This window comes from Dermatophagoides pteronyssinus, unplaced genomic scaffold (genome assembly GCF_027571235.1).
Source record: "Dermatophagoides pteronyssinus isolate colony J.1.1.1.1 unplaced genomic scaffold, Derpt_VIB-CSIC_2022.12 sq0034, whole genome shotgun sequence".
Taxonomy (NCBI): Eukaryota; Metazoa; Arthropoda; class Arachnida; order Sarcoptiformes; family Pyroglyphidae; genus Dermatophagoides; species Dermatophagoides pteronyssinus.
The window spans coordinates 230496-255010 of NW_027461558.1; the positions used below are offsets into that span (position 1 = coordinate 230496).

The following is a 24515-nucleotide window of genomic DNA, read 5'->3' on the forward strand; positions in this document are numbered from 1 at the left end:
ATCAACATTTTTTCTATCAATATCCATATCAATATATATTGCCTTATCGTTATTTTTTATCTTATTTTTATCTTATTATTATTGATCACATTACACACACATTAAAAACATTAATTTCGTTTCCTTTTTATTTTATTTGGTTATATTCTCTGTGTGTTTGTGTTTATTCAGCTTTGATGATCATCATTTATTCAGGTTTTTTTTTCTGCCTGAAATGAATCCAAAAAAACAAATATCCACCATAGATCGGTATCAGTAAAGTTTCTTTCAGCTTGAATTCTTTTTCCTTTTAATAGTTTTTTTCTGTTTCTTTGAAATTGGATGCAAACAAAAAAAAACAAAACAAAAATGTCTACAAAAACATTTTGTGGCCGAAAAAAACATCATCATTATTATCATTATCATTATTATGAAGCACTTAACGACGACGATTATTTAATTGAATCTATTACAGTTTTATTTTTTATTTTTTTTTCGGCAATATTGAATTTCCAAAATCAAGCAAAATTATTTTTGATATTTTTTTTCCCTTAAAGGCTTTCTCCCTCTCTATCATTTTGATTCACTGATTGATTTGGATTTTCTGTATAGAATTTTTCAATGATAATTCTATTGTGGAAATTTTTTTTGGATAAAAACAAGAATTGTAACAAAAAGGAATATTACACCATAAATGTGCTACTTTTGGTCATGTAATGTAATATTATTTTTTTTTTGTAAATATAAATTACATAATAATCATTATGATGATTATGATTATGGCTCAACAAAAAAAAAAATGACCATCATCATCATCATCATCTTGTGATATTCATTATCAACTTTTATTATTATTATTATCGCTATTTTTATACATTTTTTTTGAATGGTAATTCATTTGCATATTTACAATTTATACTTAATACAACAAACAAATTTACACATGTCGGTCACATCTGGTTCCATTTATACGATATATATTCTGTAAGAATTTGACCAAAAAAACCAGAAAAACAAACAGACAATAATTTGTCTGTGTGTGTGTGTGTTTGGCCACTTATAGATGATAATGATAACGATAATAATGATAATGGCAGTGTATGACAGTTAGATAATATTAAATTTTTGTCATTAAAATATATGGCGCAAAGCCCTTCCCCTTTCTTCTTTTTGAAAACAAAATTGATATTTTCATTTAATGAACAAACCAGACAGACCAACAACAACAACAACAAAAATGTCAACAAAAATGACCAATTTTTTTTGTTTCGTTGATCGGTTTATGCTTGCATAATAATCGTAAATTTGAAATATAAAAAAAATGTAATGTGATATGTGATGATGACAATTCATTTAAAATTATGACCTTGGAAAACAGCAAACAATGAAATTTTACATTATCCAAAAAGAAATTAAATTAAATTAAATTTTATTTTATTTATTTGAAAATTGGTAAAAGGTGTTTTGTTTTTATTTATTTATATACAAATACAATATATTTTCAATTATAATTATAATTTTTTCTTTTTGACTTTATAATTTAACAACAAAAAAAGTTTTATTTATTTTTGGTTAATGATTCAGATAAATAATGAATGAAAGTAATGATGCATGATTGATTTATTTGTTTTAAATTTTTTTCTTTTGTAAAAAAAATTATTGAAATTTTTTTTGTTTGTATTTTTGGGGAAAAATAATTTTTACATCACTTGTTGTCAATGATTGGTCCAGTTGATTTGATCGATTTTCATTGCCACCATCAAACCATTGATCGATTGAAACGATTGATTGATTGATTGATATTTACATTTATTGTTTGTTTGAATACAATTTAAAATAAAAAATGAAAATTCAATTTTTTTTCGGTTTTGTTTTAAACATCATTTTGATTATTGTTATTAATATTGTTATTATTATTGTTATTATCTAAATTTAATATCTTTGTATTTGGTTGCTTATTACTATTAATATTAGTAGTAGTAGTATTATTAGTATTATTATTTTGACACATACCAATTGTCAATTCAGTTTGTTCGGAACGATTTTTTGGTTGTCGATTACAAGCAATTACACGACGAAATGCTTTACGAAAGTTTTCCGATAAAAATGCATATCTTTTTTTCATTTGATTTGATTTATTCGATGATGGTTCATTGGTGATCAAATAGTTGTTGTTTGTTCGATAATCCATAAAAAAATGTTTGAATCGCAATGGGGGTTTACAGATAAGAAGATAGAAGTAAAGAAAAGAAAAAATAAAACATAAACATTAGAATGTTGTCATAATCATACTGAGTTTGTGTGTGACACACCGGCTATAGATGATATCAAATGTAAATAAATAGAAAAAATGGATTTGTAATTAATCTTTTTTCACTATATTGCGTGTTAGAGAGAGAGAGAGAGAGAGAGAGAGAGAGAGAGCGAGAGAATGTATAACGATAACAAAACGAACGATGAAATTTCACCACCATTCATTCACCGTTGATTGTAAAAAGAATCTTTTTTTTCTTTGCTAAAATATTAATCATCTTATCTTTGTCTGTCTGTCTGTTTCTTTACTATATTCTTTTCTTTCCGTTATAATGTTGCTGAACGCCTGTTATTTTTTTGTTGTTGTTGTTGAAAGCACGATATACGACAACGATGATGATGATGATGATAAAGATTTAATATAGTTTTGGTTTAGTTTTTTTCACTAACTAAAAATAAGAAAATCTTTCTATTTTCATCAAAAAACAAAACAAAACAAAACAAACATCATCTGATAATGTGAATGTCATGAAAGAATTTTCTATATTCTTTTTCTTCTTCTTTTTTCTCGATATGTGATCCTATAGTTATTTCCTATTTCGTTTGCTTGAAATTTAATCTTTTTTTTGTACTAATTCTCAATCCAAGTTGATAAAAATAATAATAATAATAAAATATTGTTTTCCAGTTCAATCATCATTCATTCAATTCAATCTTATGTCGATGTCATAGTGATTTGTTTTTTCTTTTTGTTATTTTTGTTATTTTTTTGTCATTCGTTTTGGATCATAGTAGCTGAGTATACTAGAATACTTACAGAATTGGATTCATACAGCTGTTCATATAAGCTATATTATTTTTTTCGTTTGTATTAAAGAATTGAGGAAGGAAGAAGAAAAGAAAAAGAAAAAATGAATGAAAAATTAGAAAATTGAAAATCACCAGGAAAAAGAAAAGTAAAGGAAGAATTTCGGTGAAATTTTTGTTACGAGCCAGAAGAAAAAAATCCAATGGAAAAAATTTTTCATTTTTTTTGAAAAAAATTGAAATTTCCAATCAGATTAGGTATGTCATCATCATCATCATTATTCTGACTAGCTTATAAATGTAAAACATTTTATAATGATGATGACGATCTTTCGATCTGTCAACATCATTACATCATCTATCCATTTGTTTTTTTTTCATTTCTGTTGATTTCCGACAAAAAAAAAATATTTTCATTTTTTTCCTATTCCAAGTACAAATTGTATCAATTTATAACATTTTTTTTTCATCATCATCCATTTAGCATCGTTCGATCAAACAAAAAACAAATTCATAAATGATTTCCGTAAAAATCATACAAAAAATATTTATCATATTTTTTTTCTTGTATAATGACGATAATGATGATTCTGTTTTTGAATGAAAAACAAATATTCTGTATTTGTGTGATGTGTGCGTATGATGTGTTTGATGATGTGGAGAAGAAAAATTTTTTTGTCATTAATTAACAAATGATTAACAACAAAGCTATAGATTTAGGATCCACAAACAAACAAACAAACAAAAATCACAATACAATTTTATTCAATCAATTGAATCGATCGATTCTATATAGATTTCAATATATAAGATTCTGGAACACTAGATTATTTGTGGTCAAATGAACATGAACATTTCTCCAAAAAAAAGAATGCAAATGTTCTTCTTTTCTGTTCACTAAACTTCATTTCATTGAAGAATGAATGCAAAAAATTTCCCACACACATATATTCATTCAATTCTTGAATTAATCATTCTGATGTTTTTCATTTGCCACAATCAACTTGAACAATTGAATAATGATGATGATGATAATGACAATAAATAAAATACATTTTCCATTTGCATTCAATACTATCATAACACTTGAAAGAAAATAGTTTTGAAGAGAATTGAATTTTTTTGGTTTCCGATTAATTTATCGACTTTTTCATTGATGATGATGATGATGAATGTTGGCCATATTCAATTTGGTTAGTTTTTTATTATATAACAAAAGCTTTTTTTCTTCTTTCATCATCATCATTATTCGGGTCAATTCATTCAGTTAAATGAAATGATCATTCAGTAGGATCATTTTGTTGATTCGTTAATTCTCAATAAAAACGGATACCAAGTGTGGAATGTTGTATGTGTTGTTTTTGTTGTTGATGCAATTTATTTATTGAGAAAAATAAAACAGGAAACTACTTTCATCATCCATAAATGTTTAAATGAATGAAAAAAATTGCCTCTTCCTTATGACAATCAATCAATCATTTATATTGGCCGATTCAATCGATTTATTTATTCGGTTATATTACTTTACTATGGATCTTATTAACTTATAATGTCAAAGAAAAAAAAATTTTAAATTGGAAAATGTTTCGAGTTTTTGTTTGTTTGTTTGTTTTTCATTTGGCTAGTTTTTTTTCAAAATGAAAATGATGATATAAAATGATTTGATTAATCGATCATCATCGATCAAACTTGAAATTGTAATTTTGTTTTTTTGGCCCACTGGATTGGATTGGATTGAAAATATGATTGGAAATGGGAATAGAGAAAAGTAAAAGAAAAGAAAAATAAACTTACCTAAAATATGACCAGTAATTTGTATAATAACTTTAGTTGTTGATAATTCATAAATATTAAAACTACGTAATACAAGTATAATCTGTATTGGACACCAACAACAAGCAAATATAATAAATACAATAACAACCATACGTGTAACTTTTTTTTTAGATCGTACTGATTCTGTACTCATATTACGACCAGGTATACCACTAAACCATAAACGTTTTAACATTAAAACATATAATATTAATATTAATATTATTGGTATTATGTAGCTAAATAAACAGAATATAACTTGATATAGGGCATGATTATATTTATCTGTTAAAAAATTGCAAACAGAATATGCACCATCCGGTTGATCATATGATACATCATGTGTAAAAAATGTTGGTATACAGAATAATAATATAAATATCCATAATATTAATAGTGCACGATTGGCATTCTTTACTGTACGTAATGATATTGAACGTATCGGATGAGCAACGGCCAGATAACGATCCAATGACATTAATACAAGCTATATAAAGAAAAGAAAATAAAGAAAATTTAAAGAATTAATATAAAATCAATCAATCATTCATTCTTTTTTCATCAATAACTCTTTTTCTTTTCTCATTCTTTCTTTTGTTTAATCCACTCTAATGTACACACACATATCATCCAAAAGGTTTATAACGATATTAACGAAAAATAAAGAAATATCGACATTATACATGCAGAATCTTATACATACAATCAAATCCAATGGAATGTTATTATCATTATTATCACTATTATAAAACAAGCCGTATTCTATATATATTGTTAATATTGTTTATCAATAATGAAAGAAAAACAATGTATCCAAAAAAAATCATTATGATTGATAGATAAACACCGACACACATATACATTGTGTAAAAGGGCAGGAATAAAAAAAAACAAAAAATGAATGTTTTTGGGATCAATATTCATATTGAATGGAATCCTAAATTAAAAATTCTCTTTTCTTGACATAGTGTTTATTATACCGAATCGATATGATTACGTAAACGATTATTTCCGTCATTTGTCTTTTTTTTCCACCGTATATAATCCGTCCATTATATAATCAATAGAGAGAGTAGTAGTAATGATCAAACACCCTGTATCGATTGGAAAAAATAAAGAAAAACGAAAATATAAACTCAATTCTTTCTTCGAGAAAGACCCAAAGAAACAGGCTAAATGTATTTTCAAGTTTCATTTTCAGTTTTTTATTTTTATTTTTCATTTTTTTTTCGATTGTCAGCGCGCCCAAAAACATGTTTTTGTCTTGTTGCTTTTTTTACTTTACTTTTGTTTTTTCCTTTATATTTCATTCATCATCATCATCGTTTTCGTCAATTTTTTTTCTGGGTTATATCGTTGGGCGTCACAATGTATATTCGTCTACGTGTCTTCCTATTAATTTTTTCTGTTTTCTTTCATTTCTCTTCGGCATAACAAACAACAAACGACTATGTAATATTCCTCTTTTTTTATGATTATTATTATGTAACAATCATAATAACCGAAAATAATAATAATAACAAAGAATAACGATAATAAGGACCTTGGAAAATTTAATTAAGAGCTTTATTATTGCCTGTTTGCCTGCCTGCATGTTATTCATTTTTTTATTTTGGCCCAATGATGATGACGGAGAATAGAATTTAACAAAACAAAACAAAAAATGAAATGAAATATAATTTGCTTACGTGCGCATGTTATCTCTATCGGTTTTTTTCTTATGAATTTTTTTGTTTTTCTTCAAACCAAAGTTTTTACAATGTGGAAAAAGAATTTTTTCTTATTGTTATTGTTCACATACTTTGATTATCATTTACATATTATATATTGATTAAATTATGAAATTTTCATATGAATTTTCAAAATTATTTTTTTTTTTGTTTCCAAAAAAATTTTCATTATCGTATTTCAAATAAGCGAAACGAAAAAAAAAGAAGAAAAGAAAAGAAACACCAAAAAAACGCCTTTCATTCATTTTTTTTTTGAAAATCAGTTCAGTTGAAAATTTTTTGAATAATCAATTGAGAAAAAAGATTGATGTTCTCCACACACAAAAAAAAGATGATGATAATAATGATAATGGAGAAAAAAACTAGACGAAACTTTTTTTTTCTCAATCAAAATTGGCTTTTTTGTTTTTTTTTGTTTCATCATCACATCGTTTCAATTACAAGGCGACCCGAAAGAGAGAAGCGAAAAAGATTTTCCACCGAAAAAAGAGAGAAAAATTCCATTATCAGTTTGAAATATTGTTTGGTTTGGTTGTGGAATTTTTTTTTCTTTGCAAATAAAATTAATGTGCAAGTAAAATATGCCTCCACTTTCAATTTACTCCTTTTTTTCTACTTCTTCTTTTTGTTAAAAATCAAATTCCATTCATGTTGAGAAAGAGAAATTTGAAAATTTTTTTTCCCAACAACATCCACAGTTCAATTAATTCAATCAATCGATACGGATGTTCTCTCTCTCTCTCTCCCTCTTTTACGAAACTCAAATTGAATAATAATGGTTTGATGATGATAATGATGATAATTAGCTTATTTTTTCATCATTTAAAAAAATATTCAATTCTTTTTCATTTTCTTTATTTTGCAAGTCGAACGAAAAAAATATTTTCGAGAAAGTTTCTTTGAAAACACAAGTAAGTAACGTTACATAGCAAATACAAAAATTGTATTATTGTGTAACAATCTGTTTTCTATTTTCGTTTGGTTGGTTGGTTGAACCGATAAAATTGGCCATTTAAAATTGAGTTAAAATAATAATAATGAAAAGAATTCCGAATTCTTTTCATTATTATTTTTTTTAGAAAATTCGTTATTCTTTCATCATCATTATTATTTTGTTATAAGTCAGGTTTGTTTGTTTGTTTGTTATCATTCATTATATTTGTTTCGTTTTGAAATACAGAATCTTTTCTTTTCTGGATTCAAAAATGGATGTTATATATTTTCGTTTCAATTTCAAAATTCAGTCACAATCAAATCAAACAAAAAAGTCAGTCAGTCAGTGTTTGTTTGTTTGTTTTGTTTGATTTTCTTATCCTTACCGTTTTTATTATTATTATTAGTTTTAGCAAGATACACTTTGTAACAAAAAAAATTGTAAATTTCAATGTTGTTTTCCTTTCATTCATTCGATTGTTTGTTTGTTCGTTTAATACAAACGAGAAAAAAGTTTCGTTTTTGTTTGATTTGATTTAAGATTTTTTGGGTAAAGAATTTGTTTTTGTTTCGTTTTTCTGTTTGTTTATATGAAACATATCTTTCGGAAAATCCAACAAATAGTAAAAAGAAAGGATGTAAAAACAATAAAAACAAGGTAAAAAACAAAACGATAAAACAATGATCATTATTTAAAAAATGCCAGGTTATTTTTTCTTTTTTTTCTACAAAACACCTACACATACACAGACAAACAGTAAAATCAAGATGTTTGCTTTGTTTTTTTTCAAGTTATGATGATATTATTGTTTGTCAGTATCATTTGTCATTTGAAAAAGAAAAAGTATTTTCGGTATTTCTCTTTTATTGTGCTCAAATAACAATAATAATGACTATCATCCAAGAATTGTAATTTTCATTTTGTTTTGTTGTTGTGATGGTGTTTTAGTTTTGTTTTAATAAAGAAAAAAAACAATGCTTCTTTATGGATGATCTCTACAGAATCTCCACTAATGATGTTATTAAAGTTTTTTCTTTGGAAGCAAGAAAAGTTTTTCTTTTTTTAATTGTAATTGATTTGGATTCAGAATTAGTTTTGCTGTTGTTGTTGTTGTTGTTGTTGAAACACACATATGGGCAGACGTAAAGTTTTAAAGTTAAGATCAATAACAAATTTTGTTGATTAGCCGATTTTGCTTCAAACATTGCTACAAGATTCCTAATTATAATTAGCCAAAACTAATAACCTTATATCTCTTGGATCATCACACCCGAGATGAGGCTTATTTTTTTTATTTTTTTTTTTTGTTGACCACATTCAACAACAACAACAACAGAAAGAAAAATCCTTGGAAAAAATAGAAACTAGATACTGTTTCTTTGAAGTGGGAAAACAAACAACAAGATTATTTCAAATCGTAATAAATATATCATTTGGGCCAAAAAAAATAAATAAAGTTAATATATCTATTTCCATCTCCATCAATAAATCATTCAAATTCATTCATTTTTTTCTTCAATGAAAAATCCTTGTTGTTGTTGTCGTTGTGGATTTGATTCAAACTAATCAATAAAGAAACCAGACGACTATGAAACACAACAGAAGATGAAGAAAAAATCACTTGATAATGATTTGTGTGTGTGTTATGTTTCATTGATGATTTAATTTATTTCTAGTGATAATCATATATGATGACGATATAACATAATAAATAAAAAAGACTTTTTATGTTGATGATGATGATGATTTAGTTAGTATTAGATAAATCTAATATATTCTATGCCTATTACACACACAAACACAGAATATTCTTCTTTTCGTCGTTTTCATTATTCTTCTTTATCGTAATGAATAACAAATGAGCAATAAATTCTTTTTTAGTTGTTGTTGATAGTGTTCATCAACATCATTTTGATTTCCGTTGAATTTTGTAAAAATGAAAAATTAAATTACAATTTAATTTGCATTTTTTTTCTCGCTACAGAAAAAAATGATAATGATAATTACTATATGAACTAATAACTAACTGAAGAATTTGAGAAACAGAATATTCTCTGTTTTTTATCTTTATCTTTACAACGATTTTTTTCATTCATTCTTTTCGGGAATAAATTATTCGACGACAACGGCTAAGGAGCGAAAAAATGAATTTTTTTTCTTTTTAAAATTTTTCAATAATGAAATTCTGTACTCATTAGATTCTGACTTATTTTTTTTTTGGAAAAAACCATCTGGTTCTTTCCTGTGTGAAGATTGAATTAGCTTAGATAATTTATCCTATCGGCTAATGATGATGATTTTTTTTTTGTTATTTCGGGAAATATTCCCATCAAATGACTTTTTTTTTCAGGAAAATTTTTTTTTCGGATCACAAAAAAAATCAATATCTGAACGAATCAAACATCACTATTGAAACTTGTAAAAAAAGTTTTATCACAGGAAAAACTACATTGAAAATCAACGTCATCACCATTCGTGATCACCGTAATAATCATGTTTTCGTTTACATAAATAAACAAACAACCAGAAAAAATTTTATAAACAGAAAAGAATTTCATATTCATTTATGCAATAACAAACAAACAAACAAACATTCATCATATCTGTTTCATTTTTTAATCGTTATTTCGAGTGAAAAAAAACTGAATGTTACTGAATAATGTTTGATTGTAATGATAATCGAATTGATCAATCTTCTCCTCTCTCTTGATTCTAATTTGAATTTAAGTATGTTTAGTTTGTTTGTTTGTTGATGATAAATAATGAGAATTTGTTTACAAAAGTTTATAAATCGAATCAATTATACCACGATATAAATATTTGAGTTTGAAAAGTGAAAAAAAATTTTCAATTTTTGTTGGAAAAGTTTTCTTTTCGACAGATGAAAAACGATGACAACAACAACTGAAAAAATAATGTTCATTAGGATGATTATCAGGTTGATGTTGATATTCGCCGAAAAACGAAAATAAAAAACAGGAATGTTTTCATGAAATTCGAGAATTCTTCTTCCACCAAAAAAACAAACAAACAAACAAAACATTCCTAAGCTATCCAATAACTACATGACTATGATGTGATATGATATTTATCGTTTTTTTTCAAAAAAAAAAAAAAAAATTCAAATTTCATTACATCGTTGTCGTTTTCAACGAATTACAAACATATCATTACTATTATTCTTCGGTTTTTTTATCGTTATCAAAAAAAAATAATGAATAATGTTGGTTTTTTTCTGAATATTAATTAAGATAATTCATTCATTCATTTTCTTTGGAATTCAATCATCTATGAATGATAAATATTCATTACTTTTTCTGTTGTTGTTGTTGTTGTTGATCACTTTGGTTTTGATAATGTTTATTTTTGCCGTTTTTTTCCCATTGGCCAATGGCCAGCGAATTGGTCAAACCATTTTTGCAATGAGTGAAAAAAAATTATTTAAAACTTTTTTTCTTGTTTGTTTGTTTGACGTGTTTGGAATGGATTTTTTCCTCTGCTGTTATTCAATGCTAGCCAGAAAAAAATTCTGGAAACTGTAAGCTAGAAAAAAAACAACAACAAAATTAATTGAATTGAAGAAATTATTATTGGATTTTTGTTGTTGTTGTTATTTCTCGAAGTAATGATCACTATCACTACTTTTTATTGTGTGTTTCATATGTTCTATTCGTAGAATTTTCGGTATACTTGACTTGAAAATGGTTAAAAAAACAAAAACAAAAAAACTTTATCATCATTACTTTTTCAACAAAGATTCGGCACCAGAAAAAAAACACTCGAATTTTTTTTCAATAGTGAACTTTTTTTTGTTGTAATTCAAAGAAAAATTCGAGAATTTCATGAAATTGAGTTTGGGTGATGGAGAGAGAGAGAGAGAGAGAGAGAGAGAGAGAGAGAGAGAGAGAGAGAGAGAGAGAGAGGGGTTAGTGAAGAAAAAAATCGATTCTAATTATAATAACGAAAAACAAAACAAAACTGAAAAATTGGATTCTTTTTTTGTTATGTAGAAACGAAAAAACGAGGTGTGTATGGTGCATTTAATATGGATTTATTTCGGTTCTGGGTATTCTATTTTTTTGTTAGTTTGATTTAGCTGACTAAAGAAAAAAAAGGGGTAATTAATATATGGATACAAATTACAAACAAACAAAATAAACGTTTTTTTTCATTTACAACAAATGTCTTGAAATGTAATTAATAACAAGAGAGAGAGAGAGAGAGAGAGAGAGAGAGAGAGAGAGAGAGAGAGAGAGAGAGAGAGAGAGAGAGAGAGAAAAGAAAACAAACAAAACAAAACAAATTCTGTCTGACAAAAGTCTAATTTTCATAGCCAGGATGGATTCCTTTGTTCATAGAGTGGTGATTCTATGGTGCTTTTTAATTTTTTTTTAAACACAATATTCACTTGTCACCGGGATTCAAAGTGTCAAACAACATTTACATCAGTTAGTCAGTTTGTTTAACAATGTATTTTTTCTGGTTCTGTTTTTCGGCTTTGTTTTTTTCAATTCCCGAAAAAAAATCAAAATTAATTGGCCAATTTTATCATCATCATTGTGATAATAAATCTTTTTGTTTTTTAAAAGTTTAAATCCAATTTGACATTAACAAAAATTATATATATTTTGAAAGAGAGAAAACACTAATGAATAAAATTGATTATAATGAACGGAAGTTTTGAATTTTTGAAGAAGATGATGATTATGATGATGAAAAAGAAATTTGACGGGAATTTGATGAAATTTCCAGTAAATTTTTCTGGTTGACAGCTTAAAAAAATAGACTGGTTTATGATGGAAAGAGTAATTGACAAAATTGATTTTGATTTTGTTTTTTCAGAATAATGTTTTCATCATCATCTTTTTTTTCATTTTTCGGTTAATGTCATGCACACACACACACAAACAAACAAACATTGTTTTTAATAATATCATTATCAGAATAAAAATACTACAAAACAAGGTTAATGAAGTTTCGCTTTTTGTCAATATACATTGAATCAGGTTATGTTATCCTGTTTACCTGTTTAGTTACTATTATAATCGGTTTATAAAAAGTTTTTATCATATTTATTTTTCGACTAAAATCATATTCAAATCGGTATTTATTTTGTTTGGAGATGAAATTTGATTATCAGGATTTTTTTCGAAAACATTGATCATCATCATCGATTTTTGTGCTTTTAGTCGAAGTTTATCACTGATAATTCTATTTTTGTTTTTGTTTTCGATAATCATGTTTTTCTCTGCATATAAACACATGTTATTGTCTTATTATCGTCAATAGAACACACAAAAGAAGACAACGAAAGCAAAGAAATTGAAAAGGTAAACCGTGGAAAGCAAAAAGAAAAAAACTTTGAAAAGATCAAATAAATTGATAAATAGGAAAAACTTTTCCAAAAACAAAATTCCTTTAGGCTTATTATTCAATTCAGAAGAAACTTTTTGTTTTCCTATATATCAAATAAAATCAAGAAAAACAAAAACAAAAATTGGAATCGAAAGCAAAAAAAAAAAAAAAAAAAAATATTTCTTTTCGTTTCGAGAGAAATGTTCCCGAAAAAAGCATAAAAGCATAAAATTGAAAAAATTGAAATTTGTTTCCACTTTTTCATTTTTTGTTTTCAATAAAATAAAATAATGAACCCAAAGCAAAAAGAAAAGCAAAACAAAAAACGAAAGATATTCAATTGAATTCAATAAAAAAAACTCAAAACTTTTCAAATCAAATAATCAAAAATATGATTGAAAAAAATAATGAAAAAAATATATAGGCACACCTACCGTATAAATACTTGCATATGCACAAACAACAATCAAATATTGTACAACTTTACACCAAATACTACCAAATGGCCAATATGGAAATGCATAATCCCAAGCAGTAAATGGTACACAAAATATAATAAACAATAAATCAGCAATAGCCAAATTAATAATTAATAAATTTGTTGTTGAATACATTTGTGGATTACATTTAACAACAATCACAACTAATGAATTACCAACTAAACCAACAATAACAATCACAGCAAATAATATTGGTACAATAATACTGACAATTTTTTGTAATGTTTCAAATGATGTTGTTGTTGTTGATGAATTATTATTATCCATTTGATTATTATTATTTGTTTGTAACATAATATTATCAAATGATGATGATGCGGATGATTGACCAATATCATTGATGGCCATATATGATGATGGTAATGGTATTGACATTGATGATGATGATGATAATGATTGAACATTGGTGGAAATAGCTGAAGCAATATAATTTGCTAATGCAAAATTTCTGCTTAAATTATTATGTTGTTGATGTTGTAATTGTCGATGTTGATGTCGTATAAAATTATTTGAAATATAAAATGTTGCTGCTGCTGTTGATGATGATGTAAAATTGATTAGATCAGCCATGATGATGATTAAATAAACTTGGTTGTCGATGAGCGCAAAATTGGAAAACAAAAAAATTTTCAGAAAAATTTTTCGATTTTCTTTTGATGTTTGATTTCTGATGTTTTTGGGATGTTTTTCAACACAAAAAATGACAGCAAAACAAAACCGAAAGAAAAAACGAAATAAATTTCCACGGATAGAGTAGATGTTTGTTCCAAAATCCTATGTTTTTTTGAGCGAGAAAAACAAAAAACAAAAGAAAATGACATTTTTTGTTGTTGTTAGTTTAGGTTTGGTTTTAAAAGAATTAAGTTTTGAAATGAAAATTTTTTTTATTTATTTGTCATACACAACATGTCTTTTGTTCAAATAATAATAATTTTTTCTTTTTGTCGGTTCTTTTTTTCTGTCTGTCTTTCATATTTTACCGAAAAAAATGTTTGCCTGCCTGCTTTATGATTGTCATACTTTTTTTTCTGTTTGATGTATTTTTCCGTTCATCATCATCATAATCAATTCGAAAAATGATGAACGAAATGAAATGCCGCTTTTTCATTATCATTTTTCCTTTATGATCTTCTCTCCTCTAAAATAACAAACATGATGGAAAATTCTTGAAATTCATTCAACATCATCAAACAACAATCCGAACAATGTTTTTTTATTTGTAGTTTCTTTCTCGAAAAAAATACATTATCCTAATTATCAAAAAACACAAAAACAAACTTTAATCCATCTTATTTTATTATCATTTTTTTTGTTGTAAAAAATGAAAAACATAAAATTTATGAAAACACGAATCAAAAAAAACAAAGAAATGAATTAAAATTAGCTTTTGTTCGCTTAAAAAATATCTCCTTAAATTTGGCTTTAAAGGAAAGCTTTGCCTCATAGCTCATCAACCTAACCTCACTCACTATGAATCACAGTCATAGTCATAGTCATCAACCTAACCTCACTCAACTATGAATCACAGTCATAGTCATAGTCATCAACCTAACCACACTCAACTATGAATCACAGTCATAGTCATAGTCATCAACCTAACCTCACTCAACTATGAATCACAGTCATAGTCATAGTCATCAACCTAACCTCACTCGACTATGAATCATAGTCATAGTCATATCTATCAACCTAACCTCACACAACTATGAATCATAGTCATAGCCATCAACCAAATGAAAACAATAAAAAAATCCTTCTGGTCCAATAAAATGTTTATCATTTTTGTTTTTTTTCGGTACAATAATTCATACATATTTTTCTTAAATTCTTTATTCATGTTCGTAATTCCTTTTTATTCCACATTTTCATTCACCAAACAAACAAAACAAAAACAAAAACAAACGAAATTTGCATTTTAATTTAATTTATTTTGAATTCATCACACACCAACCAACCAAACAAACAAACAAACTCAAACAAACGCCAAATGATGAAAAAAAAAACTTTAAACAACTAAATTTTTTTATTCATTTTGACACACACACGAATATTCATAACAATTTTTCTACAAAACAACAGAGAGATATAGATCTTTCATTATAAATCTCCCCCCAAAAAACAAAAACATTCCGTTTTGTTTTGTTTTACATTTTTTTATTTGAATCTTTTTTTTATTACTTTTTCTGTTTCCAACATTTCTATTACCCCTGTTTTTATTTCTATTTATTCATCCATTGATTATTGGATGTTTTTTCTATCTTCTATGTGTGTATGAGTCCAGTTTTCAACCCAAGAGACATGGAAATGGAAACAAACAAAAAACAAGAAAACATTATCTATTTGGAAAATAATAATGAAGAGCTAAAATATTTTTACGTTTTTTTGCTTGAAAATTTAGCAAATTTAGAAATTTTACTTCAAAATTTAGCATTTGTCATTTCTGTTGTTGTTGTTGTTTTTTATTATTGATTTTTTCATCATCAACATAATCATGTCAATGTTATTGTTGACGATTTTTTCTAAACCGATTGATGATTTCGTGTTTGGAATAGAAATTTTCAATGGAAGTTCTCTCTCCTCTCATCATTTTTTGTTCACTTCCCACACTCTCGTACAAATATGAAATGAAAAAAACATTTAAAAAGTCAATAAAAAAAACATTGATGGAGAGAATTGGAAAATTTTTGAAAAAAAATAATAATTTAACTGTCACTTTTTTTCCCTATCAAAAATGATGATGATTATTATTGAAAAACTTTCCATTTTTTTTCCTATTCAACACACAGAATTTGACAGAATCGATATAAAATGAACAAATGTGTCAAATATAAATGAATAAATGATTGTCTATGCTAATAATAATCATTTATTTTGTCATTTTCTTAGTAAATTTTGTCTTTTTTCATTTTCAATAAGCACGAATAATGATGATGAGAAAGTTTCCATTTTTTTTCCAAATTATCATTATTATAATGGTGATTTGAACGTATTCGTCGTACAATCATCATTTCCTTTTTATATACACTAAATGTGACTTCATTTTACACACAAAGTTAGATTCAGGAAAAATCAATAGAATTTCCCTTTCAATCAATCAATTCCAAAATCCTTGAATTTTATTTCATTTTTTTACTGCAAAAAACGATATCAATAAAGTTTTAAATGTTCAAAAGTTCAACCAAACATTTAATGATGATGATCATGATAAACACACACTGAATTTATTACGGATAATAAAAATGAAAGAAAAGAAATTCTTATTATTAGATTCTTTTTTTGGATATCTGATTTTCCTGAAAAAAAGAATTTTTTTTCCAAATTCTGTCATTTACAATTATGGTTCATCATCATTTTTTCCGATGTTTGTTTGCTCCAGAAATCATGATCATTATTTTTCTATATTTCTGTTCTTTCAATGTAAAAAAATTGTAAAAAATGAAATAAATTTTCCATCAAAAAGAGGATATATACATGTATTTTTTAAGCCTTAAGAATATTATTGGGATTTTTTTGATTCAAGTGAAAACAAAACATGGAAAAATTTCCATCATTTTCACTCACTCACTCAATGGAAGATGCACGATGTGTAAATTATGTCAAAGATTTTTTTTCTGAAATCTCAATTCTCATGTGGCCAGTCGTTTTATATTAATGTTTTTGTTCATCATCAACATTCAAGCCGCCATATATCAAAAGAAAAATGAAAAATGCAATGCAGTGAAGCTTGCTGTTAAGGGGCTAAATTTTTTTTTCGATAAGCAAGATGGAAAAAGGTGAATGAATGGCAGTGAAGCGTACCGGTGAATATTATTATTTTTTTCTCGTTTTGAATTATGAAACAAATGCGAAAGAAAATGTATGTTTGTTTTGATCAAATATAGGTCATACAAGGTATATTATCAATTCGATCATTTCTGATTTCAAAAAAATGTTTTAATTTGATTTGATTAAAATGTAATTAAATTATTATTAACTGTTCGGATGATCTTTCTTTCTTATTTGGAAAAAAATTTGATTTCCAATAACCGATTTTTTATTATTGATTGATTTTGAAATCAATATTGAAACTTTGTATCATTTTCTCTTGTTGTTGTTGTTGTCAAAATCGATAAATAAATGGACGAAAAAAGAAAGAAAATTCATTAATAACATTAGAAATTGATATAATCCACACACACATACAATCGAATTGTATCAAAAACATTACTTTTGCTATGTTTTTATCTTTCATTCTTTTTTTAGTTGACGTGATTTGAATGCTAAGAATGTTTCCTTTTTTTTCTTTTTCTTCTTCGGTTGTCCAGTTAATAAGGATCAAAAAAAATCAAAGAGAGAAGAAAAATCAGTCAAGTATTTCTCGCTCTCACTCTCATTCACTCTATTATTCTCAATTCCAGAATCAAGAATCAAGAAACAAAACAAACATTAGTAAAGGAAACATAAACACACACAAAAAAACACAACAAAATGTAGATACTCCAAATGGCCTCTTATCAAATATTTGTGTATTATTAATATTAGTTCATAACAATTGTAACAAACATTAAACAACAACAAAAAATAGACATATTTTCTTTTCTTTTATTCTTTATTCACACATTGGTTGGACATTAACAAACATTAATATTTTTTCTTGGTGACCCTATTTGATTATAATTTTTTCGTCTCTTAATCGGCTGGTCAAATTTGTAGTTGTAAAATTTTCATTCGATTTGTTTATCCAGTTTGTAATAAAGTTCGTCTAGAATCATTTTGATTTTACATTGATGAAAAAGTTGTTCACGATTATCATAATGTTGTTTTTGGTGTTGGTGGTGGTCAATCAAGCGCCAATTCACCAATTTAATCTTATTCAATGGAATATTCAAAGTGACATCAATTTCTTCTTTTTTTTAGTTATTTATTCAAAGTTATGCTCAATAAGTAAGAGAAATGTGTACATTTTTTATCACTAACTTTTTTTCATTCATCTTTCATATCTCTGGTGAATATTTATTCATCTTTCTCTCTCTCTCTCTCTCTCTCTCTCTCTCTCTCTCTCTCTCTCTCTCTCTCTCTCTCTCCTGGTATGTTATTCTCAATAGTGAATCTTTAGATGGAAAAAACCAACAAAAAATTCCTATTCGATTAGAGAATTTTGTTTTTATTTCGAAAAAAAACCATTCAGGCCAGTCAAATAATAAAGTCAACTGAGAAATAAATAAAATTCCATAATGGAAACATGAAGGACATTTTTGTTTTTCAAATTTTATGATAAAGTTATTTAGAACAAAAAATTTCATAATCCTTATTGTTGAATCTAATATGAAAAAAAAGTAAAGTAAAGTGAAACAAAAATGAAGAAAAAAAAACAAACAAACAAATCGACCGGCCAATGGATGTTGGAAAATAATGGAAATTTTCATTTCTTTCAACCAGGTATATTTTTGTTTGTAATTGAAAAAAAAACAATAATAATCCCTAGTGTGGACACATGGATAGGTAATATTTTGTTGTTTGTTTTGTTTGCTTTCAGGTAATGGTTTGTATTGTATAATAAGAGGTAAGATAAGTTGAAAAAAATTGAATAAACTTTAAATGAATCAAGTCTTTCTTCTTAACTCAGTGTAAAGGTGAACCAAAATAAAGGTAGTGTCATAGTGAAACATTAAAGAAGAAGAAGTTTGCAAATATTTATGTAAAATATTTACATTTTTTTCAGAGTTTTGAGAGTTATAGGTTTTAAAAAGAATTACTTCCAAAATATTTCAACGTTATCTGAATCAAATCAAAATCCAACCAACCAATATACAATTACAAATAAACCAAACTCAGAAAAAAAAAGAAATATTAATAATAGAATTTCGGTGAATAACACAACAACAAAAAACATTACCTATTATCAATCGGTTTGTATTTGAAATTAAACAACAACAACAACAGCAAAAAACGATGTTTTAACCAAGAAGAAAAAAAAACCAAAGAAAAAATTCAATTTACTGACGACAACGACGAACAAAAATTAATTTACTCAATACCTCTCTCTCTCTCTCTGTGTGTGTGTGCGAATGAAATATGAATATTCAACACACACAGAAAGATAAAGAAACAGAAACAAGAAAAAAAAATGTCAATGAAAATGTCGATGAATAAAAAATTTTCTTACCTTATCTTTTATTATTATTATTATTATTATTCAAAAGATTCAAGGTGTGCTCTGATGCAAATACCTGAAATGTAAACATCTTTTATTATTATTATTATTTAGCATCTAACATCCAATTCATTCATCCATTTTCAATTATTATTTGATATTCAACTCTCTTTTTTGATTACTTTTTTTTCTGTTTGATTATTATTATTCTGATTTCATCATCATCATCATCTTTATTTCATTTGACTGGCAACACGATACCAGAAAAGAAAAAGAAGAATCGAAATATTTTGATTTTGAATGTTCAAAATGTTCAACAAGAAAGAGAAAAAACTATGTGAGAGAAATTCAAAACCAGGACATAAACAAACCAGACAAAAAATCAATTATTACAAACGTAGTTTTCGTATATAGAGCAAAGATTCTAAAGAATTTTACATGTATAATATTGATTAAAAAATCAACAACGACAACGACAACAATAGAAATTTAAATTATTAATGACATTAAGACATTGTAATGATGATAATGTTGTTGAAAATACAAATAAATTGAATGAATAAATCATTCGAATCACTTAATCATTTGTCAAAGCAATGATTGATTTCTTTTTCGTTTGTTTGTTGAAAATTTTTCGAAAATGTACAAGATTCGTATAGAGAGAAAAAAAATCGATTGAATTGTTTTATTTTAAAAACAATGTTAATGATGATGTTCAAATCATTCATTTATTCAATTTTCTAATTTGATCTTTGACGAACCTTGAAGATGTTTTTCTTCTGTTTTTTTCTTCTGATTGAACAAATATTTGAATGTTTATGTTTTCTCTGTTTATGTTTGTGTGTGCGTGTGTTTGTGATTATATTTGAATTGATTCTAGAAGAAAATTCTTATTGATCCTGATGACAGGCAATATAACAACAATAGAGAATATTCTTATTACTTGCAAAATAATTAATTAATCAATTCCGTAGTTGTTTATATTTGATCATCATTGAATAAAACTTTAAGAAAGAAAAATAAAGATTTCATTCAACGAACAAACAAACAAACTGAAAAAACTTTTTCATTGTCATCATTTCAATCATTTCCAAAAACAAAAGATAAAAGACATGTCAATAATGATAATCAACAACAAACAAACAACGATGATGATGATAGAGAAAAAAACAATAGAACCAAAACAATATTGGCACATAACATAACTTTCGGAAAATGAATTCTAAACGAACGAAAAAAAAAATCCATCAAGTTTGATTCATGATTTGAAGATGATGATGATAAACAATGATCGATGATATGAATATATTTTAGTTTTCTTTTTCATTTCTTGATCAACTAGAACTACAATGATAATCACCATTGTTTAAGGAAAAAATATATTTCAGCTGAACTAAGGAAATGTTTTCTTCTTCTTTTTTTCAATTGAACCAAAAAATCAAAAAATGACATTTTTTAAAAACAAAATGTGTGTGTGATTGACTGACTGAATGAATGAAACCAAACAAGTTTGTTTATTGAACACAGAGAAAGAATTCTTTGGAAATAAGAGGCGAGAGAGAGAAAAATAAACTGATGTATGTTGATCATCATCATCACATCTCTTTTTATTCAATTCAGGATTCATATTTTGATTTTTGTTTTTATCGATTATTGATTTTCTGGATGATAAACAAAAAAACAAAAAAAATTTCGGGAACAGAAAATTCGATGAGTAAACAGAATAACCCGAAAGAATAATCTAACATAGTAAAAATATCAAGAATAATATGATGGTATGCATCAACAATTTTTTTTTGTTGCTCCACATTCATATATATATTGTGATGGTTTATTTATATTTATTCAAGAATTTCATCATCATCATCATCGGAAGTTTGAAACGTTTTTTTTCTCTCTCTTCATCTCTTTTTTTTCACGTGAAAGAATTTGGTTTGATTTTTTTTGATTCTCTCTCTATTATTCATCCAAAAGAATATTCTCAATTCAAAAATATTTTCTATACATTAATAACATCAACAATGTTGTGACATAAACTTCGGTTAGTTTGTTTTTGTTTTTGTTTTTTGTTTAGTTCGGTTAGTTCAAACACACCCGCACGCACACATCAATATTTACATCTAATAGAAAAGGATAAAAAACCCAAAGGCTTTTCTTTTCATTTTCTGTTTTTTCGGTTATTCGATTGTTCAAACTAACCCGAAGAAATCATTGAGAAAAAACATTCATATTTGAATTTGAGAAAATAAAATAAAAAAGAAATTTGACAACAAATAACATTAAGAATGAACAAAAAAAAAGAATAGGAAAAAAAACTTTGTTTATTACATTATCGATCACATCGTATATATCGGTACAACAATAATCAATAGGCGTATCAATCATTCTTTTTTTTTGATAAAAGTTCACGTTTAGTGATTTTCGATTATCAACCAATGAATCAATTTCCGTCGTTTACCGGAAATTGAAGTAGAAAAAAACAAACAAACAAAGATGTAAGTGTGAAATATTGGTTGTTTTTCATGCTGCAAAAATCGATCTCAGATCGATCGATCGATCTATTGATCAATAGGATTGATCGATTTTATTGAATGATAATCAGAAAGAAAAAAGAAGTAGTTAGTTAAAATAGAATGAATCAAGAATTTCCTAATTTCGTTAATTACTTACTTATCACTCTGTTGTGGTTGTTTGTTTGTTGATAGATTTTTTATGTTTTAATTATCAATATTGATTTCGTATCGATTTTTTTTTGTTTTCAAAGTTAGAGAGAATGGTAGAATTAATCGATTGATTGTCGATACAAAAAAAAACAAATCAACAACAAAAAAACGTATAGAAAAAAAAACAGTGAAAGAAAATACAATCACAAACCACATACGACGATGTTTACTCTACAATTTCGTTGATATAAATGACAATTCAAAAAGGAAAAAAATGAAAAAAAAAGGAAATATTCTCATGTTACACACACATAGATAGACAAGAGTTTAGTTTTTCAAACATCCGTTACTATCAATGTGTATTATGTGTAAGTGTGTGTAAATGTGTGCTGGTGATTCTGTTCATTTTCGGTCTGTTAAGTTTCAGTTTGGTTTTAGATTTTAGTTAGCTATATTTGGAACTTGATTCTGTATAAGCAGACATACAAAAAAACCAATACAAATTTTGGAATTGAATACGCATCATCGTTATAATCGTACGAATCCTGTATATGTGTGGGGGCTATATAATAATTTCTGTAGCTAATAATATTTGTAAAAAGCGTAGATATCATCATCAACATCATTACACTTACATTTCCTTTAAGGGGTTAAAAGGTTAGGTTAGTACAATATTTGAATAAAGAATTATAGAATAATTAATTATAATAATAACATTTTGGATATAATCAAATTTATTGATTCAATGATTTTACGATTGGCAAACACCAAAATTGATTAAATTTAAATTTAAATATTTATTTACTTTTTTTTTGTTATCGAATTGGTTTGGAGAAGGAATAAATAATAACAACAAACAACATTTGTGAATAATAAATATCAATAGAAAAAAAATATTACAAAAGCATCATCATCAATAATATTTATTTACAAATTGATTCATTTGCAATTGGAAAAAATATTGGACCAGACAACATTCAAAATATATCTTTTATTGAATTTTTCTATTTCAAAAAAAAAAATTCTGTATAGAAATTTAAATTTGAAATAAATAAATAAGCGAAAACTTTGAAATTTCTATGAAACTTTTGAATTTTTAAAAATAAATCATTGCCTCACACACACACACGCATTATACTGATAGTGTATTTGGGGCATTACAAGCAAAATGGTTGATTGTCCGAATAAAAAAAAAGAATGTTATATAATCGAACAAACCAAAAAAACTAATCAATGTAATAAACACACGCATTGCGTGATTATTTATTATCGTCGAGTGTGTGATTGATCTTCTTATCTTCTTTTTTTGAATTAAACCATCATCAATCACCAAATGGCCAATACAAACCAATTCTCTGAATGAAGATTTTTCATTTCCGAAATCAAAAATGTTATTTTTTTTTCATTCGAAGATGAAGTTACAATGTTTTTTTTTCTTATTATGTAATTTTGAACTTGAGATTTAATTCAATCATCATTCATTCATTCATTCAACCCATAATATGTCAATCGTGTGTTAACATCTTTATATAACCGTTCTGAAAAACTTTTTTTTTCTCACACCACTATCCGATTACCTTTATTCGAATCAATATTCCTAAACGGTTATTAACATTAACATTTGTCCGATTTTCTTTCTTTCGAAAGCAAAAAAATTTTCATCAAACATTGACTCCTGAATCAATGTGATGAAACAAAACAACAAAATGTCAACAAACGAATCGATCAGAACAAGATATTTCGATTGCAAAATGATATTTTTTCTTGACCACAAATTCTGTCTCTGTTTTTTTTTGTCATTTGACATGTCAAGACAAGATGCTAATTATCTTATGGTTTGATTCTCTATTTTGAGTATAGATTTTGGTAAAAGAATTAGGTAATGTCATTTTTAACAATTCTTAATAACTTTTTCAACCACATATAGCGAAGAACCACAGAGATTCTTTAATGTTTCCTATCCTTTAACGAGCAGCTTGCGCTCATTTGACAAGAATCGATCGACCGAATCAAACTTTTTCAATCTTTTTTTTTTTTGCTTATAAAACAAAATTTTTTTTCTGTCATTTTTCGAAAATTTCAAGTAAAAAAAAAGGGAATGAAAGAAATGTTGCCACTTACTGTGCATGATTTGTTATCAATGTTTTTCAAAGTTTTTTTGGCCGTTTCTAATTGGTTCACAAATCACATAACGATGATTTTTCGTTTTTTTTTTCGTTGCCGATGTCATTTGAAATGAATTCATTTGGAAAAATTTTTCCCCAGAAAAAACACAGATCGATCAACATTTAAAGATTTATAGGTTTTTTTTCACATTTTTTCATGATCACTTTTATAGAGAATTTA

General features: G+C 26.0%; 1 protein-coding gene across 7 annotated transcripts; it reads right to left on the minus strand.

Moving 5' to 3' along the window:
• Positions 1-1432: 1432 nt before the first annotated feature.
• LOC113789983 (allatostatin-A receptor-like) lies at positions 1433-24501 on the minus strand. Of its 7 annotated transcripts, XM_075823713.1 has the most exons (6): positions 24291-24490; positions 13308-14147; positions 4834-5341; positions 3050-3080; positions 1993-2093; positions 1433-1687 (listed from the first exon to the last, which is right to left on the minus strand). In XM_075823713.1, exons 2-6 carry the CDS (start codon positions 13941-13943, stop codon positions 1680-1682), a joined length of 1284 nt encoding a protein of 427 aa, XP_075679828.1. In that variant the 5' UTR covers positions 13944-14147; positions 24291-24490; the 3' UTR covers positions 1433-1679. The 7 variants fall into 7 exon arrangements, 6 of the variants coding, with proteins under 6 accessions (XP_075679828.1, XP_075679830.1, XP_027195388.2 ...); XR_012846987.1 differs by lacking the exon at positions 3050-3080 and having other exon boundaries at positions 24291-24487; XM_075823715.1 differs by having other exon boundaries at positions 1433-2093; positions 13584-14147; positions 24291-24501.
• Between the last annotated feature and the right edge of the window lie 14 nt (positions 24502-24515).